This window comes from Setaria italica, chromosome V (genome assembly GCF_000263155.2).
Source record: "Setaria italica strain Yugu1 chromosome V, Setaria_italica_v2.0, whole genome shotgun sequence".
Classification (NCBI taxonomy): Eukaryota; Viridiplantae; Streptophyta; class Magnoliopsida; order Poales; family Poaceae; genus Setaria; species Setaria italica.
In genome coordinates, this window is record NC_028454.1 from 46,118,685 (window position 1) to 46,137,312 (window position 18,628).

General features: G+C 48.0%; 4 protein-coding genes across 4 annotated transcripts; all 4 read left to right on the forward strand.

Annotated features, from left to right (window-relative positions):
- The first annotated feature begins 2,436 nt into the window (after positions 1 to 2,436).
- On the forward strand, positions 2,437 to 4,112 carry LOC101756655 (protein JINGUBANG). Its single transcript, XM_004971166.2, has one exon. The coding sequence runs from the start codon at positions 2,576 to 2,578 to the stop codon at positions 3,845 to 3,847; it is 1,272 nt and encodes a 423-aa protein (XP_004971223.1). The 5' UTR covers positions 2,437 to 2,575; the 3' UTR covers positions 3,848 to 4,112.
- A 3,165-nt stretch (positions 4,113 to 7,277) lies between these two features.
- LOC101756256 (NAC domain-containing protein 2) lies at positions 7,278 to 8,267 on the forward strand. The gene has a single exon (XM_022826369.1). It carries the CDS (start codon positions 7,426 to 7,428, stop codon positions 8,095 to 8,097), a length of 672 nt encoding a protein of 223 aa, XP_022682104.1. The 5' UTR covers positions 7,278 to 7,425; the 3' UTR covers positions 8,098 to 8,267.
- A 4,724-nt stretch (positions 8,268 to 12,991) lies between these two features.
- On the forward strand, positions 12,992 to 14,143 carry LOC105914452 (glucan endo-1,3-beta-glucosidase GV). Its single transcript, XM_012846095.2, has one exon. It carries the CDS (start codon positions 13,022 to 13,024, stop codon positions 13,967 to 13,969), a length of 948 nt encoding a protein of 315 aa, XP_012701549.1. The 5' UTR covers positions 12,992 to 13,021; the 3' UTR covers positions 13,970 to 14,143.
- A 110-nt stretch (positions 14,144 to 14,253) lies between these two features.
- Positions 14,254 to 18,607, forward strand: LOC101755856 (crossover junction endonuclease MUS81). The gene is made up of 11 exons (XM_004971164.4): positions 14,254 to 14,618; positions 15,731 to 15,828; positions 15,941 to 16,006; positions 16,104 to 16,195; positions 16,293 to 16,435; positions 16,534 to 16,606; positions 16,915 to 17,073; positions 17,354 to 17,436; positions 17,619 to 17,850; positions 17,944 to 18,030; positions 18,206 to 18,607. The coding sequence occupies exons 1-11, from the start codon at positions 14,413 to 14,415 to the stop codon at positions 18,323 to 18,325; spliced, it is 1,359 nt and encodes a 452-aa protein (XP_004971221.1). The 5' UTR covers positions 14,254 to 14,412; the 3' UTR covers positions 18,326 to 18,607.
- Positions 18,608 to 18,628: the final 21 nt, after the last annotated feature.

Genomic DNA, 18,628 nt, shown 5'->3' on the forward strand with positions numbered 1-18,628 from the left:
GTTTGCTGAAAGGGCATTGTAATGCTAAATGGACCGCATTCTCCGGTAGCTGATCACATAGTGGGCAGATTGTGGAGCAAGGCTAGTTTCTAGCAAGTAACTTATCTGCAGTGAGAATCTTTTCCTGAATAAGCAGCCAAGCGAAAAAATTTTGTTTTCCTTCAGCGTGTGCTTGCCATATGAAGGATCCCTGTATGGTTGCATACTTGCATAAGTGCCTTGAAGTTGGATCTTGTATGCCGACCTTGTTGAATATAATCCATCTGCAGTCCACTTCCATCTTATTGTATCATCTTCTTCAGTTAACTGTACGTCCTGCACTTTCTCCCACAAGTATATGAACTGTGCCATTTGTTCAACTGTGTTCATTCTGCTGAGCCCTCTAGTCCAATTATGATTCTGCAGATCCTCCTTCACTGTGTGATTCTTTCTCCATGCTAATCTGAACAGGTCTGGTGCTATATCTTTGGGAGCCATTCCTTCGAGCCATGAGGAGTTCCAGAAAGAAGCTTTTTCACCATTGCTAGATCTGCCTATGACATCACCCATCCATGTCTATGTGGAAGGAGACCGGAGCAGGAGCAGTGGAAGCTAACCTGTCACACGCTCCATGCTAAGGTTGGCATGCCACCTGGCGACCTGGTGAAATCGTCAAATGCTCACGTAATCCGCGCAGCATCACTCATTTCATTGGGCAACACAAAAAGTTGGGCGTTAACGTTGATGCTAATACAATCTTCGTTGCAGTACTCATTTCATCTGGCATTACCTTCCGGAGGTTTCGGCTAATTCTCTGACGGTTTCAAACGTTCTTTCGCCGTTGCCATGATAGAAACCTCCAGTTCAAACGCTCGTTTGCGAATCGAGCTCTACCTGCCCTCTCCCATCTTCTCCCGTTGCTTCCGCACGAACATTTCTCCGGTCCAAAAGCTTTGTCGATTGGTATGTATAAAAAAGAGAGAGAGAGAGAGAGAGAACGCAATGAAAAGGTGTTCTCCAACTCCAACCGAAGGGCGGCAATTGCTTCATGCGCGGGGCATGCATATACTACGCTCGAAATCAAACTCCGTGCTTCGACTTTTGCTTGGCGCGTCGTGTATAAAAATGTTTGAAAAGCTTTTGAACCTAACGCATTAGCGTGCGTAGGCAGCGCGTACTGCTACCCCCAAATTGTTTTTCGGCACGCACCGAGTGAGACCACCGCAGGCAAGCTTTTTTGCTCGGGAATTCAGCGCCCCGTGTGCTGTCAACGCACCAAGCAACAAGCTGATACAAATAAAATTAGTTTATTTCCCTCCCAGCCATTAGCTGTTTCACACGTGATTTGAGTTTGTTTCGAATGCTAAACGAAGGTTTGAGGAACAAGCTTACAGGTAGTTGCGAGTAACCTGTCAGGCATACGAGTAGATTACTAGTGTGTATGTTCTCTGCAAGTGAAGCTAGCCGGCAAGCTATGGCACGTACCTGAAGCTAGCTAGCTTGCCCGGCACAAGCAACTGTTGCGATGCATGATATGATGTGTTCTTGAGGCTTGAGCAGTAGCATCCTTTGGCAGATGTGGTTGCATTTCATGCCGTCCGGCTCTGGTCGGTGGAGAAATAGTAGTGGCAGTAGCTGCGAGTTCGTTCGGTAGACTAGGATTCCAAGGACTAGCTAGCCTTGAAGGGAACTCCAGACACAAAGTTGGGTGCATGTTCATGGCGAAAAAGTTTCCGTCTTTCGTAGAAATTGACATCTATCGGCGACCATCCCTCCTCGTTGTGTCGCCGCGAAGCTGAAGTCGGCAATCGTTGCGTTGCGCCGTTCAGTGCACCGGTGTTGTTGCCCAAAATCAACCAATGATTTTTCTAAGTGCTTCATGATGCGGCACGCCGAGAAGAAGTGAGGGGAGGCCAGATGTCGGAACGAGGGCAGAGGAAACGGGAGAGTGCTCTTCGTAGTGGTCGCATGTGACCTCTGATCTCGTTGTGCATCGTCCATAGTGGGCGTACGGCCCTGGTTGCGCGCATGTTTTCCATCATGGCGGATCGATAGCCCTGATTGCCCCAACGAGTAAACTAATCGGCGTCTAAACACCTCGAGCAACAGGCGATTCATGTCCTTAAACACCCAATGAGTGACGAGAATGAAGATCAGTAGACAAATTCACGTCCCGTTTGTGCTGCCTGATTCAGGGGAAAAAAGAAAGGAACTCTGAAATCGTAGTGGCCAAGCAGCTCACCTGGACGTCGACGACAGTCTTGACTCTTGAGCATTCAGCACCGCGCGCCTAGCTAGCTAGTAGCCGTTGAACCGCCCCTGCGCCCCCGGGCCCACACAGCCGCCTTTAATTACCTTTCCTCTCCCTGTCTTTGTTTTCCGAAAGGGAAAAAAAAAACAGCAGGCTACCTAGGCTTGTCTGGTCGTCGTCTTAAAACGGCCGGGGCGCCCCGCGCCCCTCTGTCCCCAACGCCAAGCCAGCGCCGCGGCCTCTCCTGCTATTATAGCCATCGCTGCCCTCCCCTTCCCAACGTCTCTGCGCCGGCCGACCCCTCCCCCCCGCGCGCCCCGAGAAGCCCTCCTCCCCCCGCTAACCATGGCAATGCGGGACCAAGACCGCGTTGTGATGTCCGCGCCCCTGCAACCGCGGCCCGCGCACCTCTCCTCCTCCTCCTTCTCCTCCACCTCCTCCTTCGGCTCCACGTCGTCGTCGTCCTCCTTCACGGACGCCGCCGCCTCGCCGCCGCCGATGCCGCCGCCGCAGCGGGGCGGGTGCAAGGCGCTCGCGGTGCTGCGGGACCACCCGGGCTCCGTCTCCTGCCTCTCGCTCTGCGGGGAGTTCCTGCTCAGCGCCTGCACGGGCGCCGACATCGTCGCGTGGCAGCAGCCGGACCTCCGCCGCTTCGCGCGGTTCGGCCACGGGGAGGGGTCCGTCAAGGCGCTGGCGGCGGCGGGCGGGCGCGTCTTCTCCGCGCACCAGGACGGCCGCGTCCGGGTCTGGCGCGTGTCGCGCCGCTCCGAGAACGCATTCAAGCTCGTCGCCGCGCTGCCCACCGCCAGGGACTACCTGGGACGGATCTTCCGGCAGGCGAGCTACGTCCAGACCCGCCGCAACCACCGCCGCCTCTGGATCGAGCACGCCGACAGCATCTCATGCCTCGCCGTCCACGACGGCGTCCTCTACTCGGGGTCCTGGGACAAGACGCTCAAGGTCTGGCGCACCGCCGACCTCAAGTGCCTCGAGTCCATCCGCGCCCACGACGACGCAGTCAACGCCGTCGCCGCCGACGGCGGCGTCGTCTACTCGGCCTCCGCCGACGGCCGCGTCAAGGCCTGGGAGAAAGGCAAGGCCTCGCATTTCCTCCAGGGCGTCCTCGTCGCCCGCGACGGCGTCTCCTGGAACGCCCTCGCGGTCGGCGCCGACCACCGGGTGTATGCCGCGGGATCGGACGGCCACGTCGTCGGGTGGGACCGGCTCGGCAGCAGGAGCGCCGCCCGGTGGACCCTCGCGTGCGACGTCAAGGCGCACGACATGGCCGTGCTCTGCATATGCATCGTCAGAGACCTCGTGTGCACTGGCTCCGCCGACAAGACCATCGGCCTGTGGGGCCGGCAGAGCAGCGGCGAGCTCGCCAAGGTGGGCACCATCGGAGGCCACGAAGGTCCAGTCAAATGCCTGCAGGCTTCCTGGTGCAGGGTGAGCAATGGCTGCATGGTGTACAGCGGGAGCCTTGACAAGAGCATCAGAGTTTGGTGGGTGCCCGGTGGTTTGGACGGCAATGATCAGCAGCAGCAGCAGCAGCAGCAAGACAAGTGCTTCTTCAAGGATCAGAATCAGAATGACAAGGCCTCTCTGTTCTTGAGATGAAATGTGTTTGTTTCAAAATTCAAAATGAATTGTTTGATATTGTTCTGGTCTAGCATGTAGTGCGGATTGTCTGACACTGCCGGAGTTGGTGATTTTTTATTAAAAAGAGGAGAGCATACAAGGATACATAAAGAGTAGCCATAGAGTGGGTGTAATTGTGTAAATGGCTGAATATATATTCTGATTTTTATTTGATAGGTTTTGATTGGATGGAAAAGGCTCAACATTTGTGAATTATAATTTATATCCCCTTCTTTTCTGATTAGAACGGATTAATGGTTGTTCACATTGAAATGCTTGTCAGTGGTGTTCCCAGGTGAATTCCTCAAATAAAATTATTTCCTAAGGATGACGATGTATTGTTCAGATTTTTCACTTCAGCCTTTCAACACATGGGGGCAGTATCAGCTATCAAGATTCAAGAATTCATAGAAAAAACTCAAGATAAACAATCACACATTATTGCAGATGAGACGAGCATCAGTGTCTTCTTTCCAGTAGCTCTTGGCTCTTGCAAGTTCTGATTTCTGATGCCCTGCTCACCTTTATCTCCAGTAGCGGTAGCACCATCAGGTCACAGGATTTCTCAGTTAAAAAAATACCACTTGTTGACTGCCTTACAGGATACATGTAGCCCAAAAATAGCTGTGAATCCAAGTTCAAAACAAGGTCTTGAAATATATACAGCAAGACATCAGGGACATAGCCATACGTGTGTTCTTCACGATCAATCAGGTCTTGCTTGTGTCCGGAACAGCTGTAAGAATCTATATGACTTCAGAGATGGTTGTTGCCTGCATATATGTATGGATCTTCATCACCAAGAGCTGGAAGCTGAGAACCCGGATTTGTCGTCCTGGAGAGTTTGTGTTTACCCATGTTGAGGTTGCTTAGCAAGTGCAGTGATGGTTAATCGGTTATGCTCTGAGCCTCTGAGTAATTAAAAACCAGCAAGGGTTGGTCCAATGAGAGAGAATAAGGGAATCGAATGTATTCTGCCAATCGTATCTGGAATATGGACGGAGGGAGATTCCTTGACAGATACAGAATCCTTTTTTGAGTTCCACAGCAGCTTCGATTTCAGGAGGAATTTCTCCAGTCATATCATTGTCAGAAAGCTCAAGGCTCTTCATCAGACAAAGAATACTTTATCAGTCTTTCTCATTGAATATAGAACACCTTATCAGTCTTTCTTCTCCTTTGATTGTACTGTACATATTGTCATTGCAATAATACGATTAAGACCACTGCTAAAAGCCAACATGATGTAAATAGGCTCTGATTTGCCATGAAGCCCTTTCGGTGAAGTTTCCGGCAGGTGCCTCAAAAGCTTGTTACTGGCAGGATCCAACACCCTTGGAGCTGTATGATCCAACGAGAACATTACCAAAGAAGCAATTTAGTTGCAGCTTAAGGATTATGATGAATCATGATGCAAGAAATTATTCCAATCACAACTTCACAAGGCATGAAATCAGCACAAATTAATATCATCATTCCTCAATTAACCAAAGCCAAATACTGAACTGTTGCCTTCAGTCCCAACCATCTCCTGATCTGCTTAGTCCGATCTGATCCCACTGTATGTCATTCTTTTGAGACAAAAAGCAAACACACGATCTTCGCATAAAAGGTGTGCATCACATCCATTGTTATTCCACTCTAGTGGATTAACTTCCAACAAGGTTATTGTATCCACTGGAAGATGCTGGTGATATCAATTTTTTATCAAGATAATTGGAGGTAACTGACACAGCACTGTATATTCCAATGGAATCATTTGCGATCCACATCCCAGGAGTTATGATCTGCCCTATCTTCTTGTCTGACACTCCATTCCGTCAAATTAGCAAGCAGATGATGCACACCACACTGCATCAGCAACAGAAATTATGATGGAACACTCTGCTATCGATATTGTGGAAGGAAGCTTGTATGGCAGAATGAGGAGGCATGAACCTGAAACAGTGGAAGCCAACGGCAAGGCAGTTCCTCCTCCAAACTTGGCACCTCCACCTACGGTTACCGCGGGCGCCTCCCCCACAATGCCGCAACTTCACGCGTCCATGGCCCGGACGTCTGCTGAGGCAAGGGGTTGGGGTTTGGGACTTTGGGTTGATACACGACCAAGCACTTGTATGATTGCTGAGGAGTGCCTTCTTGTTGAAGCTGCGAAGACCGCATGCCAAAACCGGGTGACGAAGTCGAAGTGGCTCGCGTGCAGAAGCAGAATCTAAAATCCGATCCCGCGGTCGCCGCGTGCGGGGCTCGCCGGGTTCCACCGGGGGACGCGCGAGGGGAGGAAGAAGACTACAGTTTTCATAAAACCCCCTCATCCAATTTAGGGACTGATTTGTAAAATATAGGACCCGGAATTTTGCATTTCAGCCCCTAATTCGGATCGTGATCCAAGCTAGGGACTAATTTGAAAAATACTAAGCTGAAACTTTCGCACCGCCGCTGCCCGCCCGCCCGCCCGTCTGCCACCGCCGTCTCGTCGTCGCGGCCGAAGGTCGCCATTGCATACGGAAGCCCTGTCAGGAGTGGCCACGAGTCACCACGGTGTCCGTTTACTCCCTCGCCGGCCGGGCGATGGCACCGCGTCGGGACCAATGTAATGTCCGCGGGCGCGACGCCGCCTCCCTGTCCAACCCGCGCCCCCGGAGCCACGCAGACGGGGAGGACAGCACAGGGGCTTGGCGCGGGCATATTCGTCGTCTTCTCCACCATCGCCTTGGGGCCTTGCCGCGGTTGTGCGGGCTCGCACGAACACGACGGGTACAAGCCTAGGGGGGGCTACCTTTGTTTGGTTATTCTTTTGTTTGGTGCTCAATCCGAATCCAAGTCCTAACCGTCCGAGTCCTGGAATTTGGGGCTGTTCTGTTTGATATCACATCGGCAACCTCCTATCCAAGTCAATGTTGTGGCTCTGGATTTGATCAATCGTTGCAATCTGATGTTGCAATGTACCGAGTTTGTGCGAAGGTTCTCGGGTAATGCTACAAACGTCCAAAATCTTAAAAGAATAGGATGACTCGTTCCAATAGTTAATATCAATGTTGTAATTATTATTTTCGCATGTTTTACAATGAATGTTGCATGAAACATAGTGTTCATATTGCGGCGGAAATTTTTTATCCTAAAGTTGAACAACGTAGTTATTTCTTTTTATATTTTTTAATATTGCAACTGCAGATTTTCGATGTTGCAGATATTTTATTTTTATGTTACAATAGAGCATTTGATGAGGAACTTTCCCTTCAGACATCCGGGTGCTCGCGGCGCCGAAGGTTCTTCTACAGTGCATAGAAGATAAACATTGGATCTTCCTTATGAAGAGGAATCTTAATGATAGATTGAGCGTGATGGTCCGTGCTGGGCTCGCAAACGCTTGCTATTTGTGCGGGGGCCCAAGAGGGCCTAGCCTGTCCGACCGGCACAGGACAACGGACAAGCAAATACAATACGAGCCGCGTGCGGTGCCCTCCACCACTCCGTCTCCGAATCTGCCTGTCTCTTTTTCCACGCCTCGTCTCCTCTATTGATTGACTTGCAAAGCTTACTGGTCGTTGCTAGCAATGGAGCATGAGGAGGTGAATCTGAGCGCCGAGGCGGAGGAAGCGGAGGACCAGCAGGCCGCCGGCGACATCGTCGTCGACGGGTTCGACCCGACGGAGGACGAGCTGGTGCTCCACTTCCTGCGCCCGCAGCTGCGCGGGTTCCCGCCGCGCGTGGCGGGCGCCGTGCTGGAGGCGGACCCGTGCGGCGCGGCGCCGTGGGAGCTGCTGGCCCGGTACGGCCTGCGGGAGCAGGGCCACTTCTTCGCTGCGCGCGGGCGGCGTCGTCCCTTCGTGCGGCGCGCCGTGGCGGGCGCGGGGGCCTGGATGCACAGCTCCACCCGCGCCGGCCGGTCCGTGACGGACCTCGGCGTCGTGGTGCGGTGGAGCCGGGTCAAGTTCTGCTTCTACACGCGGGGCGGCCCCGGCGGCGCCGGCGCCGGGCAGCAGCGGAGCACCGGGTGGGTGATGGATGAGTACGAGATCACGGACCCGGGGTGCTACCGCCGCCGCGACGAGGAAGGGGAGGAGGACGAGTACTGGGTGGTCTGCCGCGTCAGGAAGAGCAAGAGACCCGTGCCGGAGGCGGCGAAGCCGGCCTCCCCTCCTGCCAGACAGCGGTGGCGCAAGCTCGCCAAGCTGGAAACGGATTCGGGAGTGAAGGCGAAGGTCTCGCGGCCGCTGCGCACGTGAGAGCACGAGGTGAGGCGATGTGGCATTGGATTCGGTTACTTTTACTTGGGGGGTGTTTGGATACGAGGTGTTAAACTTTAACAGTGTCACATCGGATGTTCGGATGCTAATTAGGAGAACTAAACATGAGCTAATTATAAAACTAATTGCAGAACCCTGTGCTAATTCGCGAGACGAATCTATTAAGCCTAATTAATCCATCATTAGCAATTGGTTACTGTAGCACCACATTGTCAAATCATGGACTAATTAGGCTTAATAGATTCGTCTCGTGAATTACACTCCATCTGTGCAATTAGTTTTGTAATTAGCCTATGTTTAATACTTCTAATTAGCATCCAAACATCCGATGTGACAGGTGTTAAATTTTAACACATGGTTGCCAAACAGGCCCTTGATCACTCGCGTTGGTTGCTCGAACTCATCATTTTACCACCTTGTTATGCTCAACCTCCCGGCTGCCAGCCTTTTGTGCTTGGTGCAGTAACTGCAAAAATAAAAAAAGGCATATGTTTCAGTTGTGCTCTGTAACCTGTAATTCTTTTTCTTTTTCGAAAGACATAGCCTGTAATTTATAGCTTGGGACTAAACTTTAGTAGTGTTACAGTGGATATTCGGATCCTAATTACGAGAATTAAATATGAGCTAATTATAAAACTAATTGCAAAATCCCTGGGCTAATTCGCGAGACGAATCTGTTAAGCCTAATTAATTCATCATTAGCAAATGGTTACTGTAGCACCACATTGTCAAATCATGGACTAATTAGGCTTAATAGATTCGTCTCGCGAATTAGACTCCATCTGTGCAATTAATTTTATAATTAATCTATATTTAATACTTATAATTATAATTAGTATCAAATATCCCATACAGGTGCTAAATTTGTGCTAAATTTTAGCAATTTTAGCAAGGGAGGCAAACTGACGTGCTGGTGCAGTGAGTGGCTGCACTCTGCACTGCATCAGCGTTGCTGGTACCGATGATACAGACTCCATTATCTCTGTTTTTTTTTTGGTTGAGGAATAGAGTGGACCCTGCGTGGAGTACCCTATCAATCATGGACATGTGAAACGCGTGGTTGATCATGGGCATGAGAGAAATGTTCATCTCGCGTGCTGCTCTACTGGTAGACATGAAAGACACGTTTTTTTTTTCTATTGAAAATGTTGGGAATCAATCGATGCTGGGCATCTCCAGCCTTGGTTAATCCCTCAGACGGATGTTTCCAATTGGCTGCAGCACAACACAATGAGCTCGGCAGGGTGTGGCCGGCCTAGCCGTGAACGCTTCGTCGAACTCTACTGACAGGAAGGAGATGACAGCTCCGGGCTCTCGCCGGTTCGTTTCTTCCACTGCTGGCATTGTGCTTGAGCTGACGGCCGGATCGGAGCGGATTAGCACCACGGGACAGTACCACATTCAAATGAGCACAAGCACGATGAGACCAGCAAAAAAATAATTGGAGATGCTATTTCCATACCAAACATCTTTGCTACCCAAAAGAAAGGGAAATGTTGGCAAAGAAAAAGAAAGAAAACTGCAATACATTAGAGTTGCAGGGCACACCACAATCAAAATGTACTGAATTCTATGGCTTATCAAACTTAATTTACCATACAACTACATTGTTATTCGCAAATAAATTACAAAACAAGTTACAGAAAAGGCATCATGCCAACAGTCGAGCTTCCTTTTCAAGCAGATTGTCTTCCATCGTACAAACCTCTATATTTTTTTCGTGAATACGCAGGAAAGCTGCTTATCTTTGTATTAAAAAGAAGAGTTAAATATATAACACGGGCCAACTAGGCACACACACATATCTTACATCATACAAACCTCTATATTTTTTTCGTGAATACGCAGAAGAGCTGCTTATCTTTGTATTAAAAAGAAGAATTAAATATATAACACGGGCCAACCAGGCACATGCACATGGTCTGTTACAAACAAAGAGATTACATCAAAACATTAACAACCAAAAAGGTCGATTAGCGACTAATGGAGGCAGCTACGGCAGGCCCAGCACCCGTACTGACGCCGGCCAACCAATAGCGGCGAGGTACTGTGCACCTAAGGCACACCAAAGCTGCCCCTCTTCTGAAATTTCATTGACCGGCCGTGCAACGCTCTTGGCCCGCGATCGGTTGAACACTCAATCATTTCGCTCTTTCCATAGTTTCCATGAGATTAGCATAAAAGCTGAATCCAGGCTCTTGCATTTGAGAGCGTTGATGCCTCTTCTTTTCTGCATCCACCAATCAAGCAGGGAGACTCGTTGTGCTAGGACGTAGTTCTGAATGTTCAGTAACCCACTGATCTCTTGCCATACTTGCAGCGAGTAAGAGCAATTGGAGAACAGGTGATCAGCAGTCTCCAGCTCTGGATCACATAGAGCGCAAGCAGCTTGGTCTTGCAGCCCACGTCTTTGCCTCCTTTCTGCCGTCCACAATCGATTCTTGACCGCAAGCCACATGAAAAATTTAACTTTGAGAGGTGCCCAAGCCTTCGAGATAGGTGTTGCTGCAGCAAAAGTGATGGCGGTTTTGAAGAAAACCTTGTAAGCTGATTTCGTTGAATAGGTACCTGAGAGGTTCCATCTCCAAGTGACGGTGTCTTCTACACCAGTCGTCTTCTACACCTCTGTATTTTGTGATGTTCTTCCCTCAAGGTGTCTCCTGGCAATGTCCGGAGCCTTGGATCTTGATTGCCTTTCATATTCTTCGTCATTACCAAGGTAAGTAACTCGATCAATAGTCAAAGCCTCTAGGTTTGGAGCATTTTCTACAATGTGCACCAACAATTCAACTTGACTTGTGCATCCTGCAAATCCTGTGATGCTCAGGTTCTTTAGATAGTAATGTGCACACCTTGGAAGATTCCTGATAAGCTCTGAGCAATGTGGCAAGGCACAGACGACTGAAAACTGCAACATTTTGGGAGCCAAGAACAAGATAGGTCAACAGCAGAGGATCACCAACTCTAAAACGCTACAATGCACAATAGTAGGTGCTAATAACCAAAGTTGTCAACAGACGAGATATGGAAGGAACGAGATGCGCGTGTTTTCAACATATGAGAGAGCTCAACGACGACGCTTATGGAGAAAATCAAAGAAGAGGCGTCAACTTAGCTGGTGGCAGGAGCCAAAGATCTAACGTTACTTCTAGGGCGAGAGTAGTCCTTTTGTTTTCTTTTTCCGCACTATTTCGCCGTCCGTTTTTTATGCTTTTTTGGCTCTTGTATCTCCTACTCTATCAATGAAATAGGCACACTCTCGTGCCCGTTCATTCAAAAAAAATAACCAAAGTTGTCAACATGTACAGTTCAATTCTTAAATAGCTTAACGGGCACATTCGTTAAACGAAAACAAACCATGATGGTGGCAATGCATTGATGATTTACAAATGTCACTAATAACATGAAATACAACAACTAACTAACGGGCAAGGAAGTAACCCATGAGAATACTCACATGCATCTCTAATTTTTTGATGAAAGGAGCAGCACTCAAGAACAAGGCCAAGGACAGAAGGTTACTGAGATCTTTAATCAGCACAAAAAACCTAAGTTGCAGATACTTCAGCTGATGAAACTTAGAACTGTTTCTTTGTAGCCACGGTGTCTGAAGGACAGAAAACACAATTAAGGGTAATCAAAACAGGAAGATATGAGAAACCAACTCAAAGATACAAGTTGTCGAAACAAACCTTAAGTGGCAAGGACGAATGCAAGACGGGATTCTGCACACTTGGAAGCAATTTGGGAAGCACGGTCAGAGCAAACTCAAGAGTTATCTTGTCAGTAAAATAGAGCCTTGCATCTTTCAGTGCCAAAGCATGACCAATGTGAAAAGGAATCCAGTGCCCCCTGTATACAAAAGTCTGCAGATTCATGGCACTAAATTCTATCTTGCTTATATCACAATGGCGATGTGCAGATCCTTACGAGTGACACGCAGCACATGCAGATCAAATTTCTTTAGGTTGGGAAAACCACAGAAGTGGGAAGGTGATTCAAAGGACACAAAGCTAAGCTGCAAATGTTGTAGACGGGATACGCTTTTGCCACCAAACAACTCCAAGGGAAACCTGTACCGATCACGACGAAGCCCAAACTTGGCCGGGAGTAAGTCAAGAGCTAGATTCTTTGCTCGTGAAGATAAGGCAAAGTTAACCCAAACATCGAGATGTTCAGCCAGGGTGGCATCAAGTTCTCTAGCAATGCTATTTCTTTGGTTAGTTCACGTATATCCATTGCTGAATCCTCTGAAGTGTAAACAAGCAAATGAAAAAAAATGTGATGTGCTCTTTCTGAATCCACACGAAATGCGCCGACGGCCAATATAATCGTATACTATGACAGACGAGGTGTAATTTGAAAGGACACAAACAAGATAACGACATACGCAACTTCCAAGTGCCAAATCACTTGGAATGGAGAACTAAACAAGCCAGCAACATGATCATGTGATCGATCCATTATTGGATTGGTGGATGAGCTGATCGTGATTGGCACAACATGAGGCCAAGTTGGAGAGCACATTGCCATGTTTATATATTCGTGAAATGAGCCCTCCTATCCATCAATGACGGCCACGATCAGAATTTGACGCGGGTTAGCAACGCACATCAGCTGCTTCAACGCGCACACACTTGCTTGTTGCTGCTTCCATCCATCCAAGCAAGCCTCCAGTCAGAGTCAGTATCTACCATGTTCAGTTCGTGCCTATTGCTTGACCTGGCAATCGATCACGTGTCATCTCTGACCTTTGATCTCGTCAAATTTAGCAGACTATACATTGTGCTTGTACTACATGAACGTATATACAAACATCTCTGGCGGCTATTGTACATTATATAAGGTTGCTACTCTCCTGTTCAGAAGCGTGCAAAAGGATATCCGAGCAAGCACAAACGAAATGGGAGGTGTGCACGGCGTCTGCTACGGCATGCTCGGCAGCAACCTGCCGTCGCGCGCCGACGTGGTGGAGCTCTACAAGTCCAACAACATCAAGGCCATGCGCATCTACGGCCCGGACCACGGCGCCCTCGACGCGCTCCGGGGCAGCGGCATCGCCCTCATCCTCGACGTGGGCGGCATCGGCGACGTCCGCCGTCTCGCCGGCAGCGCCTCCGAGGCCGCCGCCTGGGTGCAGGCCCACGTGCAGCCCTACAGCCGGGACGTCATCATCCGTTACATCGCCGTCGGCAACGAGGTGCCCCCCGGCGACGCCGCGGGGATCCTCCTCCCGGCCATGCGGAACGTGCGCGGCGCGCTCGTGTCGGCTGGCCTCGACGGCATCAAGGTGTCCACGGCGGTGAAGATGGACGTGTTCACCGACACCTTCCCGCCGTCCAGAGGCGTATTCAGGGACCCCTCCGTGATGTCGCCCATCGTGCAGTTCCTCGCCGGCACCGGCGCGCCGCTGCTCGCCAACGTCTACCCCTACTTCGCCTACAAGGACAACCCGCGCGACATCAACCTCAACTTCGCGACGTTCCGGCCGGGCACGACGGTGAGGGACGACGGCAACGGGCTGGTCTACACGAACCTGTTCGACGCCATGGTGGACGCCATCTACGCCGCGCTGGAGAAGGCCGGCGCGCCGGGCGTCGGGGTCGTCGTGTCGGAGAGCGGGTGGCCGTCGGCCGGCGGGTTCGCGGCGAGCGTGGAGAACGCGCGGGCGCACAACCAGGGCGTGATCGACCACGTCCGGCGGGGCACGCCCAAGAGGCCCGGGGTGCTGGAGACGTACGTGTTCGCCATGTTCAACGAGAACCAGAAGCCGGGGGAGGAGATCGAGAGGCACTTCGGCTTGTTCAACCCGGACAAGTCGCCGGTCTACCCGATTACCTTCCCTAATTAACACACCATTGTAATTTGCTACGGACTATGCCACGTCAATAAATAATAAATCAACACGTGTTGTTTGTAAAAAAAACAAAAACAAAATAAATGCAACGTAGGAATATGTAAGAAGTGCGCGCGCGTGCACACTCCATATGTAAAAACTGGAGCCCAATAAGGCTTTTGCTTTTCATTGGGCTTGTAGTAGGACAGCCCAGTCCAGACTTGCAGTAAATCCATCCACTCCGGCCGAGGACTCGCTGCGAATCTTGCAATTTCTTCGGCAAATCTGCAAATCCCTCGACACAAAAGCAAGCACTCAAGAACCCCCGATCGCGAAATTCAAATCGCTCAAACGGTCGAACCACTTCATCGGCGCGCTTGTTCCCCATCCCTCCTCCATCCCAAACCCTAGCCTCCGATCCAGCTTCCCTCTCCATCCGGAGCCCCGGACTCCCGCGGATGGCGCCGCCTGCGCCGATGCAGCACAAGGTGCGCCTGCCGGAGAACGAGGAGGTCGCCCGCGCCCTCCACGAGAAGCGGCTGGCGATGAGGGAGCAGCCGGCCGGTTTCAAGGAGCACCTGGACCGCACGTTCGGCAAAGCCTACCGCAACGTCTGCGCTTCCACGGAGCCAATCCGGACGCTCAAGGAGTTCTCCAAGATCAAGTACGCTAAATGCTGTCCTCTTACCTCTCCAATCCTTTCTTTTTTTGCGCGTTGTTGGGGTGCATGTTGCCGTGAGGCTGGGGTTTGATTGATTTTGTTTCGCGCGGAGGATTTGTGTTGGCGAAAATGTTTCATTTCGAGTTGTAATTAGATGGAAACAGGTGGTCATAGGCTTCTCTTCGGCACTTTCTGAATGTGGGGAACTGTATAAGGCCAAAGAGTTGGTCGTAGATTTGGATGCAGGCACGCTGGTTGCCTTCGGCATGTCAGATTTTGTTTTATTGTAAGACCTGTTTGCTTACTCCTTAATTGAATGGCAGAGCTCCTGCTTTCTTTGGAAATTTTTTTTTGTCAGGATACCTGTGGTTACTCTGTAATATCAGAAGTTTGCTTTGCATATGTTTAGTACCCGTAACCTTAGGCTGCAAGCTGCAATGTGCACTATGATTTTAGGGACCTATAGTTGATAACCCCTCTTTCTGGCGAAAGAGATAATCTAGGTGCTATATGGTACTACAGTTCTGAACTTTCTAAATCTTTTTTTATATATGTAGCTGGATATGTCTAATGTACTGCTTTGGGTTGCAGTCCAACTTGGAATTTGCTTGCAACCTGATGATTTCTACAACACTACTTTGTAGTTTAAATTAATATGTACTTCATGGTTTTTTGTTTTCGTTTTCTATGTTCAATATAGAGACATAAGTCACCAGAGCGGCAGAGCCTTTTGCTATTTCATAAATGTATGGAGCGGTTCTAGTCAAAATGTTGCCTCTGCTTCAAACTGCAGCAAAATTGTTGAGAAACTTTACATTCTTTTGATTATTTTTTACCGTCCCTGACCCTATCCCTTTCCCACTGTAACATATACCATTTGAACACTTCTATTTTTTTTGGTAAGCATGAAATTTTTGCAAGCTAATGTTATCCATGAATGTTGGTCTGAAATGCTTGACTCTGTCCTTAGGCTGCATATATGATATAACTATAAATTTGTTTTTCTGGTTGCAAGGCATTTCTTATACAGTGTTGCATCTTAAAGTATTAATTTATATTTTAGAATAAGTAATTTTGGAAGTATTAATTTATGGATTTTCTATCATTGTTTTTAGGGGTGTGGGACCATGGCTCATACGTTGCATGAAAGGATTCTTTGCGGAGTCCAGCCAGGATTTATCTCCTACAAAATGTAATGTAGCAGGAGAGAATGGTAAATCTTTTTCATGGTTTACTGCATGCCCTTTGAAAATCTTTTTTTTCCTCTTCCAAGCATCCATTCTCATTGTATTTGAAATCTGAAAAGGGGTTGTTTATTCTTACAGGGAAGAAACCAAGAGGACCAAAGCGTTGTGTGCCAAAGAAGAAGACTGCTGCTTCTGGTTCTCCTGGTAGCATTATGCTAGCTATCTAGATGTATAATACCCAAAATAAAAGTGTTGTACGCTATTGTTCTTTTCATTTACAATTTCAGTACTTCTTTTGCAGGCAACGAGGCTCCTGCTAACTTGAACTGTCAGAATGCTCAGTCTCTTCCTCCATTCCTAGGAACATTTGAGTTGCAATCATCTGGTAAAACGGTATGATTGACTCTTGACCCCCTCCCTCCCCATGTGCAGCTCTACCACACCCATTTTTTCCAATTGAAATATACTGATTATTATTTTTCTCCATCAGGGTTCTCCTGAATTCAATATGCTAGACAAGGACCCCGTATTAGTGGACCATTCTATACTAGCCATGCCACCTCGGCAATCCAATGAAGAGTTTCTTGAAGCTTATGAAGTTGTTTTGATACTGGATGATCGAGAGAATTTCGGGTTTGTATGATCATATCCTACTCATACAAGAATTATGTATATGTTGAGAGTTGAGACACATCAAAATTTGTTCTCATGATTGTTACCTTTTTGTGTAGGTCTCGTTCAAGAAAAGTTGCTTCAAAAAAAGTTGCTGATAACATTTCTTCACAGTTTAATATATCGGTAGAGGTTAGTTATAAACAGACTTCATTTAAATCTTATTTATGTCCTGCTTACACCCTTTCTTAAATTCTTAAAATGGGTGAATGAATTATATCTCAGCCTACACTTTGTTATGTTGTTGACAACCTTGCAACTTGTTTTTATCATACTTTTCTTATAAATATCCACAACGCAAAGCCTGTTGGTGATATTACAAGTGGGTTGTTCTTTTGAACATATAAAAGAAGGGTGTGATGCTTATATTAATCTGTTTGTGTTATGTTCCACAGAAAGGGTTGTTGATTCTTCTGTTTGAAGTTTGAACCTTCATGCAGGTTAAACGTTTGCCTGTAGGTGATGGCATTTGGATTGCTCGTCATAGGAAACTTCTTACAGAGTATGTTCTGGATTTCATTGTTGAAAGGAAAAATGTTGCAGACCTAGCTAGTTCAATTAGAGACAACAGATACAAAGATCAGAAATCACGGCTGCAGGTACTGTCTGAACTTGCAATGACTTGTTATTATAAACCTTGAATGTTCATTTACCCCTTCTTTGCACAGTTTGAACTGTTAAATATTCCATGAGAGTTTTTACTTTCTATGGCCTCATTTGGTTCATGGACCAATCATATGCAGCAATTAAATTTATGTTAAATCATGTGTGTGTTTACCAGCAACTAAAGGACTCTCAGGGTTTACTTGTTTCCCTAGCAGAATTTCTTTATTTTAGCAGCAACATGATGAGATGCTTTTATCTGTTGTGCCTTTGTAGAATTGTGGGCTAAGGAAGCTCATATATCTTGTTGAAGGTGATCCAAACACTTCGAACGGATCTGTGGCAAGCATTAAAACAGCGTATGAACACTGCTCATTTCACCTGATTGATAACTTTTATGCCTGAACAGTAGCACCTTTTCCCTTTTGTTCTACATCTTACACTCTTACTGTTATTTCCCTTGCAAATATGTGGTGTACTCGTGTAGTATTTAAGACATCAGATGTTTGGCCTTTTAACTGCATCACGTTATTTATTTCAGCTGCTTCACCACTGAGATTTTTGAAGGATTTGATGTTCTGCGGACCAGTGGGTATACCGATACCCAGAGAACATATGGCTATCTAACACAATCAATAGTTGACTACTACAGCACAAATTTCAGTCTTGCTAAGAGTGCTCGTATTTGCCCAACCTATGATGAGTTTGAGGGAAAGTGCCGTGACCTTCAGAAGAAAACAGTGAGCCAAATATTTGCTCTGCAACTTATGCAGGTTACTTGTCCCTTAACAAAAGTTAGCCAACTGCTTCATTTGATGCCATAGTTGAATGCAAGGTCATCCTCACTGAATATACATGCAATGCAGGTGCCACAAGTAACAGAGAAAGTTGCGCTGGCTGTTGTAGAGTTTTATCCAACTCTTTTCTCACTCGCAAGGGCGTACTCTATGCTTGTCAGTCCTCTCTCCCTTCTAACTTGCGTTTTAATTTACAAGCTACCACACTTGTTTCATCGGCTGAACAAATATCTGCAGGACACTCCATAACTGTTGATTGGTGTTCTACTACCCTTATCATATTATGCATTGGCATGCCTGTGGACTAAAATTTTCCTTTATGATTTTGAAGGAAGGTGATACCCGTGCCCAAGAGGAGATGCTGAAGAACAAGAGCAAGGTGATAAACGCAGGAGCTAGCAGAAACGTCTTCAAGCTTGTCTGGGGTGATGGATGTAATCTCCAGGCCTAGTTTCCGACTGACCCAACTTAACTGGCTTTTGCATGTCACCATCTTGGTGATCACGGGTCATGTTTTGTACGCGTAGCTCACTAGCTCCCTTGTTTATCTGATATTTGATCGCAAGGCGGCGTTCATGTTCAGACGCCAAATGGTTCGACCGAACACTGATCCTTTCCGAGTTTGTGCTGTGGCTTCAGGTTGTACAAGATGTAATCATACCACTAGGTGGCAGCAGACATATGATTGAAAACCCAACATCCATGAAGGCGTAATGTTAATTTTCTTTCCTGACAAAAAAAAAATGTTTGTGCT

Coding starts and splice junctions, on each gene's coding strand:
- LOC101755856 (XM_004971164.4), top strand. CDS start 14,413: ATGGCGCCGCCTGCGCCGATGCAGCACAAGGTGCGCCTGCCGGAGAAC. Junction 16,196..16,292: donor TGCAATCATCTGGTAAAACG/GTATGATTGACT, acceptor TTTCTCCATCAG/GGTTCTCCTGAATTCAATAT. Junction 17,437..17,618: donor GTGGCAAGCATTAAAACAGC/GTATGAACACTG, acceptor TATTTATTTCAG/CTGCTTCACCACTGAGATTT.
- LOC101756655 (XM_004971166.2), top strand. CDS start 2,576: ATGGCAATGCGGGACCAAGACCGCGTTGTGATGTCCGCGCCCCTGCAA.
- LOC105914452 (XM_012846095.2), top strand. CDS start 13,022: ATGGGAGGTGTGCACGGCGTCTGCTACGGCATGCTCGGCAGCAACCTG.
- LOC101756256 (XM_022826369.1), top strand. CDS start 7,426: ATGGAGCATGAGGAGGTGAATCTGAGCGCCGAGGCGGAGGAAGCGGAG.